The 20,540-nt window shown below is 38.3% G+C and overlaps 1 protein-coding gene across 5 annotated transcripts in view; it reads right to left on the minus strand.

The window, feature by feature from the left end:
• Nucleotides 1–1,245: 1,245 nt before the first annotated feature.
• Nucleotides 1,246–20,540, minus strand: part of LOC103723626 — a 111,315-nt gene continuing 92,020 nt past the window's right edge. For all 5 annotated transcript variants that reach the window (XM_008814589.4, XM_039117452.1, XM_039117454.1 and 2 more), the window contains 13 exons: nucleotides 13,639–13,752; nucleotides 13,471–13,554; nucleotides 13,054–13,104; nucleotides 12,789–12,968; nucleotides 12,338–12,663; nucleotides 11,923–12,252; nucleotides 11,644–11,728; nucleotides 8,355–8,501; nucleotides 7,356–7,460; nucleotides 7,158–7,268; nucleotides 6,973–7,077; nucleotides 2,402–2,471; nucleotides 1,246–2,301 (listed from right to left, as the gene is read on the minus strand). In XM_008814589.4, the coding sequence (XP_008812811.3) occupies nucleotides 1,637–2,301; nucleotides 2,402–2,471; nucleotides 6,973–7,077; nucleotides 7,158–7,268; nucleotides 7,356–7,460; nucleotides 8,355–8,501; nucleotides 11,644–11,728; nucleotides 11,923–12,252; nucleotides 12,338–12,663; nucleotides 12,789–12,968; nucleotides 13,054–13,104; nucleotides 13,471–13,554; nucleotides 13,639–13,752 (2,373 nt within the window). In that variant the 3' untranslated portion in view covers nucleotides 1,246–1,636. The remainder of the gene's footprint in view (nucleotides 2,302–2,401; nucleotides 2,472–6,972; nucleotides 7,078–7,157; nucleotides 7,269–7,355; nucleotides 7,461–8,354; nucleotides 8,502–11,643; nucleotides 11,729–11,922; nucleotides 12,253–12,337; nucleotides 12,664–12,788; nucleotides 12,969–13,053; nucleotides 13,105–13,470; nucleotides 13,555–13,638; nucleotides 13,753–20,540) is intronic.

The following is a 20,540-nucleotide window of genomic DNA, read 5'->3' on the forward strand; positions in this document are numbered from 1 at the left end:
CTTTTAGGTTCAAGAGGAGGCGACCTGGGGAGGATTAGGTTCGAATACCACATCCCTCGAGACTTTATCCAAAAGTTGCCTGTTCTGGCCGGGCGACATCATCAGAGAAGAATCAACTCCCCCTTTATGAAAAACTCTAAAGGTAGGTTTGAGACTTCTCATGCCAAACATTTTTGCTGAGCTTTTGTATAAATTTCAGCTTGACCTGACCAAAATCGTTTTTTGTCCTTCTTTGGGGTTATTCTGAGTTTTCTTCCAATTGAGAGAGCATCCCCAAGTGGTGGTATCTTTTCACTAGAAAAATTTGCTACCTTCTTTCATCTAGCCCTTCCTCCATTCATGGTTGGAAGGGTCAAAACCTTTCGTGATATACAAGTGCCATCGCAAACCCAACTGCTTTCTGAGGCAACTTTGGTGAATGCAAGCCTTAGTCTAGCCTCTACTGAGGGTAACTTCTTGGTCTAATTAAATTTAACTCTAAGTATTGATGCTCGATTTAGTTGAATTTAAACTCAAAGTATTGATGCTCGATTTTTCTAACACACTGCATATTCCGTAGGGAAAAAAATTGACCTCAAGGAGCTGATTTTTGAGGTCGCCAAGAGCACTTCTGACAGGAGAGCTTGGCAAGAGTGAGGCTGGCCGCTCAAGGAAGAAGATAAATGTAGTTGCTACTTCCCGTGCCGAGCTTCCCACAGCCTCAAGTTTGGGTAATACCGCGCAGGCCAAAGGTCGATCCGACGAAGCGATGTAACCCAAGGTGAGGTGATCGCCCCCGCCGTCCATACTCGTCCTTTTTTTCTAAGGCTTCCCAAGAGGCGGCTTCTAAAGGGTCCTCCGAGGTTCTAGTTGCCATGCCGAAAGTTTCTTTGGATCTGACCTTGGATCGCCACTGAGCTTACTCAAACATCGGCGGCAATTAATGAGGCTGCTACCGCTCTCGAGTCAGTACCCCACACGGATGCAGACTCCAACCCCCATTCCTCAGGCCGTGGGACTGTCAACTTCCCAATTGCTTCCGTCTTCATCTCGAGTTCTCGAGCTGGAGATTTACCGAACAGCATGGACGATGAAGACTACCCATTCAATCCTCAAGTCCCCCAAGCATGTTGGTCAGGAAAATGATGCTTAAATAATGCTTCCTAAAGATGAAAAACGTCATCAAAATTAAGAACTAAAAACTAATTTTGGGATGCTCACATTACTTCAGTTGGCAAGCCTTGCTTCAGTTAATAAATAATTTTGTGACATCATGCTAGTTCACAGGCTACCCATTTTATTTTATTGAGCAATTGGTATTACAACAAAAAACTGCCACCTACTAAGTAGCATTAATTTTCCCTCACAAGTAGTTACATTAGCCACATTGTTATATATCCTTATGCTAAAAAGTTCTTTAAATGCTTTACATACTGTACAATAAGGGCTATGAATTGCATTTTCATTTGTACACAATCCTTAATGTTCTTCCGCCACTTCTAACTATGTACAGTTGGCATATCATGCAATCTACCCAACAGACTTGCTATCCACCAATGTTTGATGTAGAAAAGGTACAATGCGCTCATTGGTTGGTCAGGCATTAAGGTGTAAAATTCAATTCTTAGACGAAACAAGATGTCATTCATTTTACTTTTCATCTGAGATTGTTTCGGTGAAGCATGTGCACCCCCCACCTTCGCAACTTCCCTTGCTCAATTGCAGACAACAAAACCTGCAGAGTATCCTCAGCTTCTTCCTTGTTTGGTAATTCAACACTCAAATGAAAAAGAGGCGCTGATGTAGGGGGAACCCAAGGTCTATTCCTCATGCTACGCTTTTTCTGCTTGGATAGTGTTTCCGCTTTGCTTCCAACAATATTCACCATCTCCTCTGTCCTATCTATGTGGACAATGCTCTCCAGAGCCATTTCTGTTTCTATAACCCACCCTGGATCAGGAGGAACACCAGAAAAGTCTGGCAAGCGCAAGCTCACTAAACAAGAGCACCAAACAACCAAAACAAGCCTCTCACTGATAATAGCAAACTTCCCTGCATGTTTGAGCATTTTGCACATAACAAATATCTCGTCCTTTAGTCTGGAGCCATCCGCTTGTAGAAGCATTGACACCCCAATTGCTTCCTCCCATGAGTATGGCGACAAGGGAAGTTCTCTAGCTAAAGGCCTTGGGAACCGGATGCGGAAGCGGCTGGATTGGTGGGGGCTGCTACGATTTCTGATGCTTTGTGCTGTTTTGCCTGTGGCTTCAAGAATGCTAGCCATTGGCCTTGCCACCAGTCCAGCAGTTCCCATTGCTATTCCTGTAGGAACAAATACATGCATTAGCAAAGGTCTACAGACATGCGCTCATCAATATATAACCACCCTACGCAATGTCTGGGTATCTTTATATAGAACAACCTGAAAGAACTCCAGGGAGGCCATGCCTTTCAGCACCTCTGATTGGGGATTGAAGTAATCCTGTAAGACCCTGTTGCATCCATGAGCTCAGACAAAATTACTTGAAAGATTAAATTCATCCATGACCCAATACTCATATCAGATGCAGGGCCATTGTTTTGAAAAAGAAAAATTAAATGACAAGTAGAAAATGAGTGCACATGAGTCTGCAAGCATATGGACATATCAAGCATTCCATAAGATATGTCCTTGTCGAATTGGCCATGATATGGACTGTTGTTGATGTACAATATATAACAATATAAATCATAAGCTGTAACAGGAAGCATTCCATAAACATCAATGCAAGAGCCATATCTTGATATATATATATATGGATGTGACAAATTCATGTACTGAATTTCTTTATAAATACAAAGAGTATAAAGTAATTGTTCTATTAGAGGCATGGATTAAGTGCTGTTCGGCATGCATGGTATGGCATTTGTACATACCATGGCAGCACTTTATTGCACATGCAACACATTCAAGGTGCTGGCTACATGCCGATACTTGGCATGTTGATGTGCTAGTGTTTGCCAAGCATGCAAGGCACTGAATAATATCATTTTCATGTAAAATAAATATAACATCCTATATCTACTTTTATTCGATTAAATAGCCACTTAACCTTAAAAAAAATGACTGTTCAATACATTTGAGTTCTGCTAGAAAATGATGAAAAAGATTTGAATGCACTCAACACGAAAAGCTTCAAAATTGCTACATAAAGCTCAAGAACTAAAAAATATGTTCACAAAAAAAAAACATCCCTTATATGCAATATTAATTTCAAGCCAGAATTGCTAAAACTACACAAATAAAGAACCTAAAAGCAAAATCCTATAAAATACTTTTCTATTTTCTTCTATTTTTCTAAACATATTTCGAATTTATTGTTTTTGGGATGATACTTTGAAATGCGAAGTGAAACTTTTGAACCTTGAAGTGAAACTCCAGAGACCAACAGAAGACAAAATTGTAACTGAGTTTTCAAACCTTGTTGAACAAAGAGGGATAATGATACAAAACAACTATTATAAACAAATAAGTAATTGTAATACTATCTGAAGAGTCAGAAAGTTTTTTGGGATGTCCTAATGGTCAGGTGAGCCTCGAGGTATTTTCACCAATTTAGTTTCCCAGTTGTGGTCAGGTCCTATTTGGGGCAGATTCTGGGTCACTTGGTCCCTTAATCCTATTTGTCATAGGAGCTATTTCATAGGAAGTCTTGGAAAGAAAAATATGAGGTTTTGATTAGAGGGCTGAAAGTAAGGATTTTCAGGTTATGACCTTGCAAAACCTTGTAATCTGTCCATTGCCACATCATGCATGAGAGGCCCATAATAATCTGTACTTGCTTTTACCAAGTTATGAAGCTCTAAATTTCAGGTATTTTCTTGGATCTAAGAAACTACCTGGTGCTTGTGCAGCACTAACATTAGTAATAGTTTCAATAAGTGAGGAAATTTCATTCCTTGTTGTTTTGGATTGTTTGACATCCACAGCTAGCTGTTATTTGTAAAATGATACTATTCTACCTACTGTTTAGTGCACTATAATATAAGTGGCATAGTTTATATTATATTTTGCTGTTATTGGTTTGCTTCAAATTGGTATAAGAGCAAGCTTGTTCTTTATGGCGTCATATTGTTATGTTTCTTTTGGTGCTTAAGTTGTGAATATAAGTAGCTATAGGAGGTCGATAAGGATGTGGTCAAAGGGGCAGGAGTTATCATTGAGAATCTGAGATGTTACACAAATTGCAAGAGCAGACACAGAATAGTGAGATGTTTCGCAAATTGCAAGAGCAGATTCAGAATCTTAGTCTCACTAGTTCTCGACAGTCACAAGAATAAAGATAAGTGAACGCATAATGTTAAAGATGCTTTTAGTTCAGTATTTATGGGGGAAATAGTAGTTCACTTGATGAAGACAATTAGATCTTGAAAGATAGATGTTAGAACACCACTGAAGGAATATGTATTGTGCATGCTTTACAAAATATTAAGGAATATAGTATGCATGTCTAGATTTCAGAATTTGGCAGTGAGATGGAGGTTGAGAAATTCTAGATTGGGTAGACGACGTTGGGTTGCTTTGCTTGGTAATAAGTACAAGAAGAGAGGAAGGTTCAACTTGTTGGAGCAAATTTAAGAACAGCAGCTCCTATGGAATAATTGGCAGAATGAAAGAGAGAATAGAAGAAAAAGAGAAGATCAGAAGATGGGACAAGATGAAGGAAAAATTGAAAGCTCCATGCTTGCTCTGAGATTTCGATCAAACATTATATCAAAGCGCTCAAAACTTGCGGAAACATAACAAGATTGTAAAAGAGTAGATCCAAAAAATTGGTCAGCTGAAAATATAATAATGGTACTTTGAATAAATGCATCCATTCACAAAAATAACCTTGTTTGAAACTTTTGCAAGGAAACAGTTTTTGGTGGTAAGGAGATCGGAAGAACCATGAGATTGAAAATTAGAATTGATTTAAAATTCTCAGTCAAAAATAAAGTGAAGTTGGGAAAAATATTCGAATTGAACTACTTAGAAATTTTTAGATCCTTAAAGTCTTATGTTTCTTAAGTACCACCCAATTTAAAATTAATCAAAATCAAAATTAAAATTACAATTAAAATCACAAAAGCCTCAAGTGATGTTTCCCATGCAATGGGTGAAGTTGCCTTCTGGGCTTGAACCTTTGCTTTATGTAGACTAACTTCCATCCAAAAATAATTTAGTAAACCAAAGTTTTTGAACTTTGCTCTTGCAAGTCAATTTTTTGCAAAACACATGCCAGGAGGCTTGCCATGAGATCTACTCAGGGTAGCAGTTTAAAGTGATGTGCTGGTATCTTGATTGAAGAGTAATTTATGCTTTTATCCCAAATCCCCATAAGCAATTATTGAACGACCTCTACTGCAAATTACATGATGTCCTCAAAAGGTACCTTGCAAATAAGTACTTCACATAAAATCCTACCTCCGGCTCATTTAGAGCAAAAATTCTGCAAATCCCATTGTAGTTCAAAAAAAAAGATGATTTAGGGATCATCAAAAAGAACTACTCTACAGTTCTGCACATTCTATTCATTCCATTAGTTTGTTTATACCCATTGAATGTTCAGCCATGGGTTTCCGATCAGAAAGTTGGGTTGACACTAGAATCCATTTTATGGCTCAAGAGCAAGTCATCATAATAAATTACTTTACGTAGAATCCTTTTCTAGGAGTATATCAGTAATGTGACATCACATATAATGGCATAAATAGCACAGCATTGAACATATACAATAATATGGCCACATTATTTTCAGCTATTAAATGAAAGAAAGCAATGTGATGCCGGACAGCAGGACAAGAAAGAGAGAAAGAGAGGAGAGAAGAGGAAGGAGAGAGAGAGAGAGAGAAGAAGAAGAAATAGAGAAGGAGAGAGAAGGGAGGAGGAAGAAAGAACTAGGCTTCGCACTTAGCCTTGCTCAAGGTTTCACACGCCATAGCTAAAGAAAGGAATTCAAAAATTTTATTCATCGCATAACCCTAAACGATGTACGGTCCAACATATTTATAAGACCTAGAAAATTCAAAAAATTCCTAAAACGAAACTAGTCTCACAAAAGACCCTCAAAATAGCAAAATACCAAAATAAGCCCTCAAAGCTGTCAAATAACAAAATACCCTAATAAGTCCAAATAAAATAAAATCACTCCAAAATAAAATCAAACTGGTTGGACCATCCTCCTGTGGCGAACGTAGACCCGAGTGACGAGTTACTACTTTATCAAACTGGTGTCCGCACCACAATGCCAATTATAATCCATAAAATTTGTCATGCCACTACTTTAGGGCATATGTTGGCCAGTATAAAAATGGAAGGCATAACTCATTATTATATACAATGATATCATTTATGACAATTAGCAAAAACCACATTCAGAAAGTCAATTGATGACTATATATATGTCTTGATAGTATGGTGATATTCTCGACAAACTAATTGTAATATGGAGTTAGGTGAACCCCATCTTGACAAACTCCTAAAGATGCATATTACTTCCTAGGTAACCAAGTAAAGCCTTAATAACAGCTTGATAATATCATATTACAAAGCATTCATAAAATGACTCATAGTTGAGTATATTTAAAGACTGTTGGAGGACTATTATTTAGCTTAGAATCACCATTACCATTTTAAGATTAAACACATGCATGTAAAATATCAAACAATTCTAAATAGCATTTTCCAAAGACTTAAGAGTTTTGACCAATCATCCTTTATTTTATATACACCAATTAGTTTCCACAAAACCCCCCCCCCCCCCCCCCCCCCCCCCCCCCCCCCCCCTCTATAAGAAAATGCTTTAACATATTGTCGTAGCCTATAGAAACACTGATTAATAGAATTAGAACATATAGAATAACATCTGTTTTTAAAATACTTGCTCTCACATTTTGAGAACCTCATGTTGCATCTTACACCCATGCTTCATATTTCTAATCTATCTAGGGGATTAATACAAGAAGTTTTACCTCTAAAAATTCATTTAAAACGCCTTTTCCGTGTGAATCTGGATGCTTCTGCTGTTCATCCATTTCAAACACAGCCTGTTCATCAAATGTAAAAGCAACAATACCCTGCAAAAGTAAATGCCTGATAATGTGAGACGAGAATGATCCTTTCATAATAATCTATTGAAGGAAACCATCAAAAATACCTTATGAGCAGCTTTACTGAACTGAGTAGTAGCACTGCTTATGGCATAGACTGTGCTACTAAGAAGACTCTTTGAACCATGTGCTATACCAGTTAATAGTCCACCAGGGCTCTGCAAAGGCACCAACTTAAACTAAAGTTTGGATCAAATAACTTCCATCCTCCAGACAAGATGATCCAAACAGTGAATGTTGCATACCTGTAAAATTTCCTTGCCAGAAACAGATAGAAAGTCCCTGATACCAAGCCCAACATTCCTTGCAAAGCCAATAGGATTTCCTATAACACCAGCAGAACCAAAAACCTACAGTTGAAGTGGCCAAACAACCCAGAATGAATTAAAAAAGAAAATCTGATTCCCGTATGGAACTTTATATCCAACAAACAAATTTGATCATGACATGGCTACTTTGGAAATCTATAACTGAGCTCTCTTCAAAAATTAACAGGTGTAAGAACAGCATGATCTTTGAAAATTATATTCTAGCTCAACAGAATCAACAAGAATGATCTATGTACATTTTGGAGCATAGACGAGCTGAACACGAGCAAGAAATAAAGAAAACAATCTATTATTGAGCTTTCATCAATAAATAGGAGATATAAGAAAAGCATGGTTTTTGAAAATTATCTTCTTCTATAATAAAGTCAACAAAAAATAACCTATGTACATTTTGGGCCGTACACAAGCTGAACATGAGCAAGGTAGGTCCAGATTGAGGTCTGCATGAGAATAACATGACTAGCTTAGTATGGCTCAAGAAGATTTAGTCAAAATATTTTCTCATATTTTAATTTTCTATATTGACTTTTAGTTGCACTGCAAGATTCTGAAAAAATGATATAAAGGAGTAAATTAAACTGCACCAAGGAGGCCTAATATGACAACCACATCCCAAAACCTTACTAGATGCATACCACTATTTATTAAATTACTATTACATAAAAGCAGTAATTCAAACCCATGGTGTTCTATCACACACTATGACATCTTGAACAAAATTTATCAAACAGTGTAAATAGCTTTATCCTCTACAGACATCTGAATCAAATTGTGACTTTAGTGAATGACAAGGTTATTGCACTACTTGCATCAGAAGCAGCATTAGCATACATTTGTATGCAAGTTAAACATAACAATAGGGGACAGAAACAAGCACAAGTTCCACCATATCTGTCAGAAAGATTAAAAGTCCACCTTATACATTTCATGAAGCAACTGCCTCGTATAGTGTCTAATAAGGATCTCTTGGATTGATTCCCAGCTAGCCATAAGATGTCCTAGTATTAGTTGTTTAAGATGAACAGGTACTCCTTCAACATCAACAAGGGCCATCAAACCTCTCTGCAATCAATGGTAACGTTAGTACCAACAAATAGTCTGACGGAAGCAAACAAAGGGATGCATGCAGATATTCACATTTTCATATACAGATAAACAAGAAGCAACTGATCCTGAACAATGTATTAAACTAATATTATATCTCAAATGCCTATGATAAATCACTTAAAACACTATGGTTCTCATTGAAAGTATTCAGTTTACTTTGGAACATGTGTCTGATACTCAGTGTCATTGCCAACATGTATCTGAAACAAATAACATGAATTTATATAGACCTCTGCTATTTTCCTAATTGTTCACAGATCCAAAGTTTACAACTTCATAAATTCACATCTTTGAATCTAAATTTATGAACTTTGTTAAACATAATGTTGAAGTCCATATACATGCACTAAATTTAACCCTTGACTATCAAATTTGGCTCATTACTAAGATGATCATAATAAATTTTGAGCTTAAAACCAGGCTAATATTTGTAGTCAACTAATACTTTTCCAAAACTAAATTCCTAAATTCTAGCATTTTAATAAATGACTGAAGATTCGAATGCTTTCTTTTGACATTAGAATAACATATGTTAGTCCAAATAATATTTTTGCTACAGTCAGAACAAAACACAAACTGATAAAGAAACCTATACTGTAAAATTAGGGTTGGCCTAATACACAAAAACTAAAAAGATCCTTTGAGAAGCCATCATTTTTTAGCCCCCCAAACATAAAAATAATCACTAGCATCCTTATCCTTATTACCCAAATATTTACCTTCTGACATACAGAAAATGATTGGACAAAGTTAATTTTTAACAAGGAAAATAACACTACACTATATATGTGTGAGGACTGGCCCATTCAGCAGCCCATACCCAGTTGGGCCTATGGGCCAGCCCAATGTAGCCAGCCATTTGGAGGCCACCGCCACCTCCTTTGGGGAGGTCCTGTTGTCAATAGAAGGGAGGGATAGCTCGCTGCTGGGAGGGACAGCTGCTGGCAGCTTGAGCGGTTACCACCGCTTAAGAGCACTATTGGTAGGACCTCACCATGCCCTTCCTTCTTCCTTAGGGGGAACTCCTTGAACTGGCAACGGAGACACCAGAGCAGGGGGCGTTGCAGCCACTTCCCAGGGTAAGGTAGACCTTAATCCTTGTTTTCTTCTCTCCTCTTGATTTATTCGAGATAACAAAGAAAGAAAGAAAGAACGAGAGAAAGGAAGGGGAAGAAAGAAGGCTCACCGCGTGCGGCCGCGAGCGTTGCCGACGCCGCTGGCCCCGGCCGCGAGCACTGCGGCGTTGCAGCTCGGCCGTGAGCGCCACGACCATCGCGGGGAGCGGCCGTGGGCTCAGCCGCTGGCATCCCACGAGCCGCTAGCTTCTCCGGGCGCGTCTCTCCTCCGCAGGAGAAGGGAGGGCCGCCGTAGGCGCCGCCGGCCTCGGCCAGCCTTCCCGAGAACTCCGTCGCCCTCATCCCGAGCTCGCCTTCCTCCCTTCGTGGGAGAAGAAAGGGGGAAAGGAAAAGAGGGATCGGGAGAAGAGAAGAAAGGGAGGAGAAGAAAAGAAAGAAAGGAAGAAAGAATGGAGAAGGAAGGAGAACTCACTGGTTCGTCGTCGCGTGCGGCGGTCACCGGCTTCGGCCGCGAGCGCCGCCGGCCCGAGCATCGGCCGCAGGCCGGCCGAGGACGCGGGCGTCGAGCGTCGGCCGCAAGCGCGGCCGAGGGCGCCGCAGGCTTCGGTTGCGGTTGACGGCCGCGGGAGCCGGTCGCGGGAGCCGGCCGGCCCTGGCTCGGTCCCTCCCGAGCTCACCCTCCTCTCTCTCTTCATGATGGAAGGAAGAGAGGAGTCGGGAGAAGCTTCAGGAAGGAGAAGAAAAGAAGAAAAAGAAAAGAGAAGAAAAGAAGAAAAAGAAAAGAGAAGGAAAAGAAAAAGAAAAAGAAAGGAAAAAAGAAAAATAAAAATAAAAATAAAACAAATAGTGAATAAGTGGATTTTAGTTCAAATACTCGGTTGGGACTTAAGATCGATTCAAGTTTACTTCGGAGTTTTAAATTGATGAATAATGAAAAATATATTTTGAATTGTTCAATAGGTATAGAGAATTTGTCAGGACAAGATTAAAGTTCCGAGAGCGAACCGAGATAAGTGACCCTGCACAAATCTTATTGATTGCAAATTACTGTTTAAGTTATAAGTATGAATGATGAAATAGTATTTGACATGGTGTATTTTTCCAAAATTAGGATCAAGCATATGATTGCATGTGATTTATGAATTTGGTTAAATAGTATTTCTTCATGAATACATGATTAGGTATGAATTATTATTGTGATATATTGCATTAAAATGATATTTGAATATGATCATGAGGTGGGCCCGATGGCCACGTGCCCTGCGCAGGCGGGCCGTGACATTTATGAACTTGCCTGGCCAGAGCATACATTGTTTTATGATGGATTTTTGAATATATCCTTTATGAAATATTGTATTTTGCTATAACTGCTATCTCCTTTAAATGATGCTAACTGTATGAATTCTTATGCTTGATCCGATAAGATAGTACATGGTCACTTACTGAGCCACATAGCTCACATATACCCTCTGTTGTTTTTCTTTCAGATATATAGGGTGCTAGGAGCAGAGAGCCGGAAGACTTTTGGGTGAGGAAATTCATTTTGGATGTACAAATTTAGAGCTCTATATTGCTCTATTTTGGAGAAATACTTTATGAATGAAATGACCCTTTTGTTTATGAATTATTAATAATGAGGCTTCGTGTTATTGCGGGCAGTAGCTTGCAGTAGCACGGCCGTGTCGCAGTCCCGATCCAGGGGCGTGACAATATGCACAGCTGCACTAAAATATTGACTACGGAAGCTGTTTTTATCTTTTGCAACATTAAATTTAAATGTACAAGCGAATTACATCAGAATCAAATTATGAGCTATAGAATAAAAAACAAAGCAAATTGTGGTTCAGTGTCTCTCACTATACGAAATTAAGTGCAGGAGCATCTGTCAAAAATTTTAGATAATTGATATTTTAACAGCTGCAGTTAGAGTAAAAAAATACAATTCGTCAATTTTCACAGAAAGTAAACTGTTCTTGGTTAAAATGATTGGAATAGAAACCATTTTAGAGAATCATTTCCACCTGAAACATAGTACTGGTGATGTGAATAAAAGGTTCCAAATCTCCACGAACTTCATTCTTAACCATCCATGGAGTGCTTGAAAAACTATAACATCAAATGGACAAGTTAGCAGAACAAAATAATGATTTTCCAGTGGAAAGTATAGCATATTAACTTTAAGTGATCATTGGGATTGGGGCAGGAATACATAGACTTCCTAACTATCTTGCTGTGCTGTTTAGTATGTGTTTCATATCAAACATTTTTTGATAAATAATCACAAATTTTAAGATACTCACCTTAAAGACAGCACAATGGGACCCAATTCAAACACTTCCACATACATCTTCTTGCTTCTTGCTAAAAGATAAATCTGCTGCCATGGAGCTCCAATTGGAACAACAGAGGGTAATAGTCCACTCTTTTTCGGGATTTCCACAAATTCAGAATTTCTACACTTGTAATCAAGAACTGGGCTCTCTATTAGAACATCTATACCATAGTCTAAAGTCCGCAGTTCAAAACTTTTCTGTAAGCTTCTGCCCTGCAATCTAGAAGACACAGTTCTAAAATATTCGAACAAACTCAAGAGAACTTGCTCTTCAAGCTCGATACAAAGAGGGGCCAAACTGCAATTTAGTATAGTAAAGAATTACTAAAAGCCAGGATCTATGCATAAAAGAAGATAACATTTAAGCAAGAATTGAAAGGTACCCTAAATTTATATATTGAAAGGACACCAATGATGTATCTGTATTCCTCCACTTGGCTGCAGCTAAGTAAAAGATTGGTTCAAGGGAACTGTCAAATGAAGAAGCACTGATATTCTCATGCTGGAACCTTAACCTATTTTCTTTGTTTTTCAAGAAATTCATTGATCGCCCTCTATGTTCATTATCAAAAGATAGCATAATAGGATATGGAGTATCAGGCAACTGATTATCAATTTGCAGGGATAAGATTTTGAATGAAATCTTCTGCTGATCCAAACTTTGCATTAAAACAACTGTGATTTCCTTTACGCATGCAAAAACCAATTCCTGAAGAGAAAACATCAATTCTTAATAATCATGGCGCTTGATACCAACAATGTGCAATGCGAAAAAAAGGAATATACAATAGTGCAAAAATCACATTGTATCATAAAGAAGCTCATATTTTTGACCTGTGGAGAAGAGTTGATTAAGGAGATCCCAAGAAATGGCAGATGTAATGTAACCATTTCAGTGAAATTAGAATAACAATCCTGTTTTTGATCAACGTTCTTTTTTTCTTTAAATCCAAAAAAGCTAGTCTCTTTCATATCTTTCACGATATGATAACCTGAATCGACAATACTGAGAACCTGTGAATCATAGAATAAAACAATGAAAAATACAATTCAAGAGTACTCTATTCAATCCTATGAAATTGAAGCACCCGTAAATAACCTTAATTGCTCCTTCAGCATGTACAGAGATATAAAGTCTTCTTTCTGGTTTCTGCAACACAGAATGAAGTTGAATGTCAAGAAACCAGCGTGCATTAGTCAAGTCTCCAAGACCAACAACATCCAGTGAAGGAACATTGGAAAAGAAAGCAGATGGTCCAGCATAAAATACAATAGCATTCAAAGATAATAGTATAATACTATACTATCATGATAATATTACTAAGAGGAATTTTCTATTCAAGAACACTGTTAGAGAAAAACCAGTTTCGCAAAAGCATTGCCGAAAGACATAAACTAGATACTCTCTGCTGAGAAAAAAAATGCTAAATAGGAAAAATACTAAAAGTTTAACAAAAACCACTTCTTAATTATATATGGCATTACCAATTTAACATCACTAACAAAGAATCCATACCTCGGATGTTGGAGGTAAGTACACAGGCACATATTCTTTTACATCATCAAGACTATATGTTCCCAAAATTCGCTCTCCAGGCACCTAACAACCAATATATATGAATATTAGCATGCATAACTATGTGAATAGAAGCATTGGAGTGAGTGAGCAGGTAATTATGCATACCTCAACAACAAGACGATGAGAGAAGCATGGTTCATCCCAAGCATATTGGCAAGATGTATAAGAATGCACAATGGTTTCAAAGGATTCGCACCTTTGTTGATAGATTCGTAACCTCTGGGAGGGAAAAGGGAGAAATCAATCAGAAATTACGTAAAATGTGAATTAAGTACATCAATGGCACTGATAGAGGAAGGATCATGATTTCAAGTGAACATGCATACCCTAAACTCTGCTTCAGGTATAGGGCAGAAAATGAGTCAGGTCAACTCATGACTTAACCTGGTCCTGAGTTTCCAACCCATAGAGGCCCAGTCTGACTAGGCCTTTAGACCCATAGGTCAGGTCGGGTTCTAAAAATGACTGGTTTGAAAACCCTGATTTGGTTCATCTTGTTCTCCTACCCAACTTGGATCTAGTTAGACTTGGGTACTAATGTGCCGAAAACAACTCAAACATTAGATGGCCTCATTCAACCTAGCTCGACCTCATCCAAAAATCCAGAAAGTCAGAAACCCATGTCTTCGAAATCCATTAGTATTTTTTTTTTTCAAACATATAATGAATAGTATAGTTTCCTTTTATCTTGTGTTGGACCTGAACCTAGACCAGACTCGACCTGAACACAAATGCACTGGGTTGATCTTGGGTTATGCTTGAGACAGCCCAGTCGCCCAGCCCAAATGACCCATTGGTCTAAGAAAATTTCAATGGACCCAACCTGGTCAGTCAATTGTTGGGTTTAGGTCTAAAATCATGACCTGAAAAAGAACTGGGTTGCATCCAGGTCATGCATGCCCCAGTCTAGACCAGGCCAGGTTGCAGGCCTACTTGTGCACAGGCCCCAGTAAGTAAGCTATACTGAATAAGCAAGAGTACAGAGAATGAAGGCATCCAAGAAGGAAAAACAAATTTAAGCAAGCATGTACTAAAACAAGCAATTCCTGAGGATTGGACCAATGAAGAGACATGACCAACTTCAGCTTAATACACTTAGCAGTTATGCATACAAAACCTTCATCAGGCACAAGGTAATTAGAAGCCAACTAATTAGCAAAATTTGAATAATTTAAATAACTATTGTATTCTGAAACATTCCATCAAGTGGCACTAATCAATGAAATACCTTCCTAACCTGAATCCTATAATCATTAACATTAGCAAGTGTACTATAATGTGGTGAACTTTTCAACATATCTACTAGCATCACCTGGTGAGCAAAATGTTTCTGGATTCCACCATGTAATTAATGAACATCAATGAAAACCTATGCTATTTGTTGACTACAGCTTGCATAATTTAATCCCTCAAGAGTCCTCTTCCTGCTTTCCTTTATTATGCTTAAACATTCTAGTAAGAGAAAATGGAAGATAGAAGACTCCTCTAAAGGTGGTATCAGATAGCTTCTGCAGCTAAGGTAAAATGTTTGTGTTTAGAAGGGAAGGCAGAAATTTAATTATATGGATACCCCAAAAAAAATGTTTCATAGGCATAGGGCTTATGCAGTATGGGGTCCACATGCCGATGCATACAAGTGGAAAACTAAAAGAAAACATCCAATAAAAAAGAAAATTTCATAAATAGATTAAAAAAATGAAAAATTAAAAAGAAATATTTAAACATCCAGGAAAGAACAAAACTGAGTTACACTTCCACCTCAATATATTAATGTCCTGCATGTTCCACAATATCAATATCCCGTCGAAAAGTTAATTCACCAAAAACAACCTAATTGTTCCTAAAGTTTTCACACTTATTCTAAAGGAAATTTTCATACTTATTTGGCCCTACATTCTTGACCTTTTGATTTGATTTCAGAGGTATCTCTACATTACATACACCAAATCCCTACATATGGTTATTTTAACGGAAGTCCTGTAACAGAAACCACAATTGATAATTTCTAGCAATGAACTCTTTATATTTATTTAATCTCACTACTTTAACCAAAACCTTATCATTATAGCCCTTAATATACCTAGCTTGATTGTTGCAATATCCCAGGTTTTTCTCTCATTCACCCATTTTAGTTTGTAAATTTTTCTCCCTATTTTTTTAAGCACACGTATCACTTAGATCACCATCAGCTGCATGCATATTTAACCTCATCATCCTTTCAGCATTTAGTATATTTTCAAATTTAAAAAACATATCTTACAATGTCCTCAATGTCATATGTTTATTTGTTATCCTTCGAAGCATAATCCTTTGATATTATTGGTGAATGTCAACTCCAGATTATCCTAGAAGATCTCTACTTTTTTGTGACTCATTGTAAGGCTCATACTTTCACTTCAATGATAATTGTCATTCAATTACACATAATCTTTACTTTACAATGACCACCATAACATGTCAACACTAAGCATGATCTATAATATTAATGCATGGTATGCTGAACCTGACCGGTACGGTACGGCGGTAGAAAACGGTTCCGGCTCCAAAGGCAGTGGAAAACGGTTTCGGCCCCAAAGGGGCTAGAACTAAGTGGTACAGAGGCATACCGGTGCAAACTGAGCACTGGTACACCTACCAATATCGGCTTGTGCCGATGCAAACTGGACTGGTTCGCACCGGTATGCAAGCCCGCACGTGCTGGAAACCGCGCGGGCACCCGCTGCGCAGCAAACCGGTTGGGCACCGATACAAACCGGTACCGGTTCGGCGGACCTTGCATTAATGTCACCCAGAAAAGTGTTAGTTTACCAAAACAACCTGATTACTCCTGAAAGTTCCATATTGTATTGACATACATATTATTTGGCACTAGGGTCTTAACCTTTCGAATCATTTTCAATTGCATGTTTACACACACCAAATCCCTGAATGTGTGCTCCTTTCAAGAAAATTACTTGCACGGAGTCCAGATTTGATACTTTCTAGCCTATGAAACATGGATCCAATATATAAGATATGGATACAACACGATAAGGATACATCAATACAAAATGTAAAACAACATAATCCATACTTTATATATACAAATGCTTGCTTGTAGAAAAGAAGTCTTTGTTGAACCTAAAAGGTTGATTTTGATAATGCAAAACAGTTAAGTTAAAAATTGACTAATATATTTGTTTTGAGTTTAAGCGATAGATTTTAGAAAGCAAGAAGAAAGCCTTCAGTCATTATCAAAAGAAAATCATCATCTGAAGCTCCATAACAAAGAAGCTAAACCCCAAAAAATCATGAATACGTTTCTTGGAAGCTCACATACAAACACAGAAGATTTCATCCCAAGCTACCTCAAGAGTCGACCTCAAGCCTGTAACAAGTCGACCCCAGAACACTGTCGCTTACAAATGCACCCTCACGAGCCAACTCCAACAGATCACAAGTCAACCCCAAAACAGTCTCGGAGGACAGATAAAAAGCTAGGGAATTCATCTCATTAGCGAGTCGACCGATGAAGTACTCGAGCCAACTCCAGCATAGCACGAGTCGACCCTAAAGATCATGAGTCGACTCCTTAAAATCTCAAGTCGACCCCGCTGCACTTGACAACTGTAACAGCTAGTTTTCCTACGAGACTAAACGGCTTTTTTTATCTCACCACGGCTCTATGAACTGTCTAACAGCTAGAAAAGTGTTCCAACATTCTCCAAAAAGTATAAACGCATAGGAACACTAAAGGAAAGGAGAGAGCTCAAGCACTACAAAAAAAATTAAGAGCAAGAAAGAAAGAGAGAGAAAGCATCAACAAGCAAATCATTTAAGAGTTTTCATTGTAAGCTGAAAGATACATCTTCAACTTTTAAGAGTTGGTGAAACGCCTTCAAGAGCAATCAAGTCAACCAACAGAGTGTAGCTCCAATTATTATTTTGCATTTACTATTCTGGAGTTGTATTCATTGTAACAACATTTACTTCTTTCTATTTTTTGCTGTAACAAGTTTCAGGAACTGAAACTTGGAAAAGGTCTATCCAAATCCGTAACTGGATTGTGTTGAGCCGGAATGGTCCAGACAAATTTGTAATTGGATTGTGTTGAGGTTGGGATAGGCTCGAAGAAGGTTTTGGTTGATTAGCTTGGAAAATCAACTAAGTTGATCATAAACCCGAAAAATAATCAATAAAGATTTGGGTTGATTGACCTAAAAAAATCAACTGAGTTTTGTTGTGAACCTAAAAAATAATTGGGCTATAATCTGGGTTATAGATTATAGTGAAATTCCCAAGAGATTTTGGAGAGTGGATGAAGGCATAGGATTGGCACCGAACCAATATAAATTTTTTGTGTTTGCCTAGTTTGTTTTTCTTGCTTTAATTCTTTGCATAAATTTTCTTGCTGATTTAAATACTTATCTATTCAGCATTTAATTCTGCTACAATATTAGTTAAAGTTTGTGAAAAAAACCTAATTCTTGGTTTGCATAGTTGGGCAACAACCTTAAAATAGAGTAGGCTATTAAAATAATATAATCCAAACATTATATCAAGATTCGCTGTATCGGTCCATACCGTACCGTACCAAGCATACCGTACCATGCCGATACCAAACTGATATATAGTCTCATACCGTACCGATACTCGACGTGCTTCTCCATCTCGTATCATACTACATACTGACATTGTAATAGGATGGTACCGATACAGCGACCGGTATCGAGATGGTAAACTTTGCTTTGTATGATAACAACTTTTCCGAGCTCATCTAGTCATCATTAAAATCTATAAACCCTAATTCATATATCATATTTCAATATTTAACATCATAGTCCAAAATAGACCGTTCAATTTTAAAAGATCCACACTAAAAAAAGAAAGAAAATGCCCTTCCCCTTATTATTAAAGGTATCAGGAAAATATACCAATATACCTATGACATTTGGAGCAAGGCTCACCATCATGGTAGCAAACCCAAATTGGTACCATCCCATTAGTGTCGGTAAGTGGTACAGTACAAGATGGCGAGACATCAAATGTCAGTATAGTACAAGACTACATGCCAATATGGTACAATACCGATGAAACGACAAATCTTGATCTAGAGGTTATTAATTTCTAAAAGATAGGAGACTTAACACATGTATTGAACACATATTTGAGAAGTACCCGACAAGTATAGATATCCAATGTGTATTTGACATAGAAATGGCATGTGATTTTAAGTACATTTGCTTCCTAGTTTCTAGCAATAAGCAATTTATCCATATGTAATCTCTCTATTTTGCACCAATATCTAATTATAGCCAAGCCTTTCTTGTTCTATAGCTAACATGTAAACCAAGGTTCACCATCTCGGTACCATACTTTATACCGGTACCATCATAGTTTGCCATATCGGCCCAAACCGGGCGATACGGTGCATACTATACCATACCGGTTCGGTACCAGCACCCGATATAGGAGACATACCGACACTTAATACGCCGAAAAAACTCCATGTGTTGTACCGACTCACTGCTTATTTCGTAGGGATAAAATTTGACCTCAGGGAGCTGATGTTTGAGATCGCCAAGGGCACTTCTCACAAGAGAAAGCTTGGTGGGAGTGAGATTGGCCCCTCGAGGAAGAAGAAGATGAAGGTAGTTGCTACACCCCTTGCTGAGCTTCCCACGGCCCCAAGTTCAGCTAATTCCGCTCAAGCCAAGGGTCGATCCGCTGAAGTAGTGTAACCCGAGGTGGAGGTGACCGCCTTTGTCCTCACTCGTCCATCTATTTCTGAGGGTTCTCGGGAGGTAGTTCCTAAAGGGGCCTCCGAGGAGGTTCTAGTTGCTATTCCGGAAGTCTCTGTGGATCTGACCTTGGATCCTGCCATTGCCACCGAGCTTGCTCAAACACTAGCGGCAATTAATGAGGTTGTTTCTGTTCTCGAATCAGTACCCCGCACGGGTGCAGACTCTAACCCCCATTCCTTAGGCAGTAGGACCATCAACTTCCCAATCGCTTCCGTCTTCATCTCCAGTTCTCGAGCTGGAGATTTACCAGCCAGCATGGTTGCTTAAAACCACCGATTCAATCCTCGAGTCTCCCGAGCTATCCAGCGAGTCGATCAAGGAAATGATGCATCCTGAAGATGAGAAGCATCTTCAAAGAGTTGGTCAGGAAAATGATGCTACTTGGATTCTTACTATTTTATTATTTTCTTTTAGAGATCCGAGTTGAAGGGATTCAAAGAATTGCTTCTTTTCTTTTTGATTGAATATACCTGAACCGTGGAGGCATATATTTAATCCCATATCAGCCATGCACTGGGTAGATCTTGTATAGTTATACAGGATCAAGGAACCTTAACACCTTACAACTAGTTCTCAGTGAGGTCATGTTCCAAATAGTATCTAAGTAGACTCGATCTATGATTGATGTGAAGTAGGGGGCGTTCCAATATTGGCCTATTTGGGCTAATCATGTGTCAATCATGGTGTTTGAGATTGGATTTGTGGTACACCTGAATAGATTTGAATGAATTTAATCCCTTATTCTGATGAGGGTACTAAGGCTTAAATAGGGGAAGCTATGTTTAATCTCACAAGAACTATGCACTAGGTTGATCTTGGGTACTTACATAGGACCAAGGAACCCAAGCTAGCCATTCTAGATGAGGTCCTTGTTCCAAACGAGAGCAAACCACATCCATTGGTAATATGGATTAGGGCATACTGCAACACAAGCCTATTTAGGCTAATCACAAGGTGGTGTTTATGATTGAATTTATAGTACTTATGAATGGATTTAAATGAATTTTGTCCCTCAGAACCCCAGGACACCAACAAGGGGAGCCTCTATGATCTTCAATAAACCTTGGATATTGGGTAGATCTTGGGAGAGGTTGTGAATGAACTTAATCATCCCTAGGTTCATCTTGGATACTTATTCAGGGCTAAGAAACCCAATAACATGTTCCAGCTAGCCTTTCCTATCTAGATCAGATCCTTTCCAATCAGATGTGACTATAAACCAAT

Source organism: Phoenix dactylifera, unplaced genomic scaffold, assembly GCF_009389715.1.
Source record: "Phoenix dactylifera cultivar Barhee BC4 unplaced genomic scaffold, palm_55x_up_171113_PBpolish2nd_filt_p 000228F, whole genome shotgun sequence".
Lineage (NCBI taxonomy): Eukaryota > Viridiplantae > Streptophyta > Magnoliopsida > Arecales > Arecaceae > Phoenix > Phoenix dactylifera.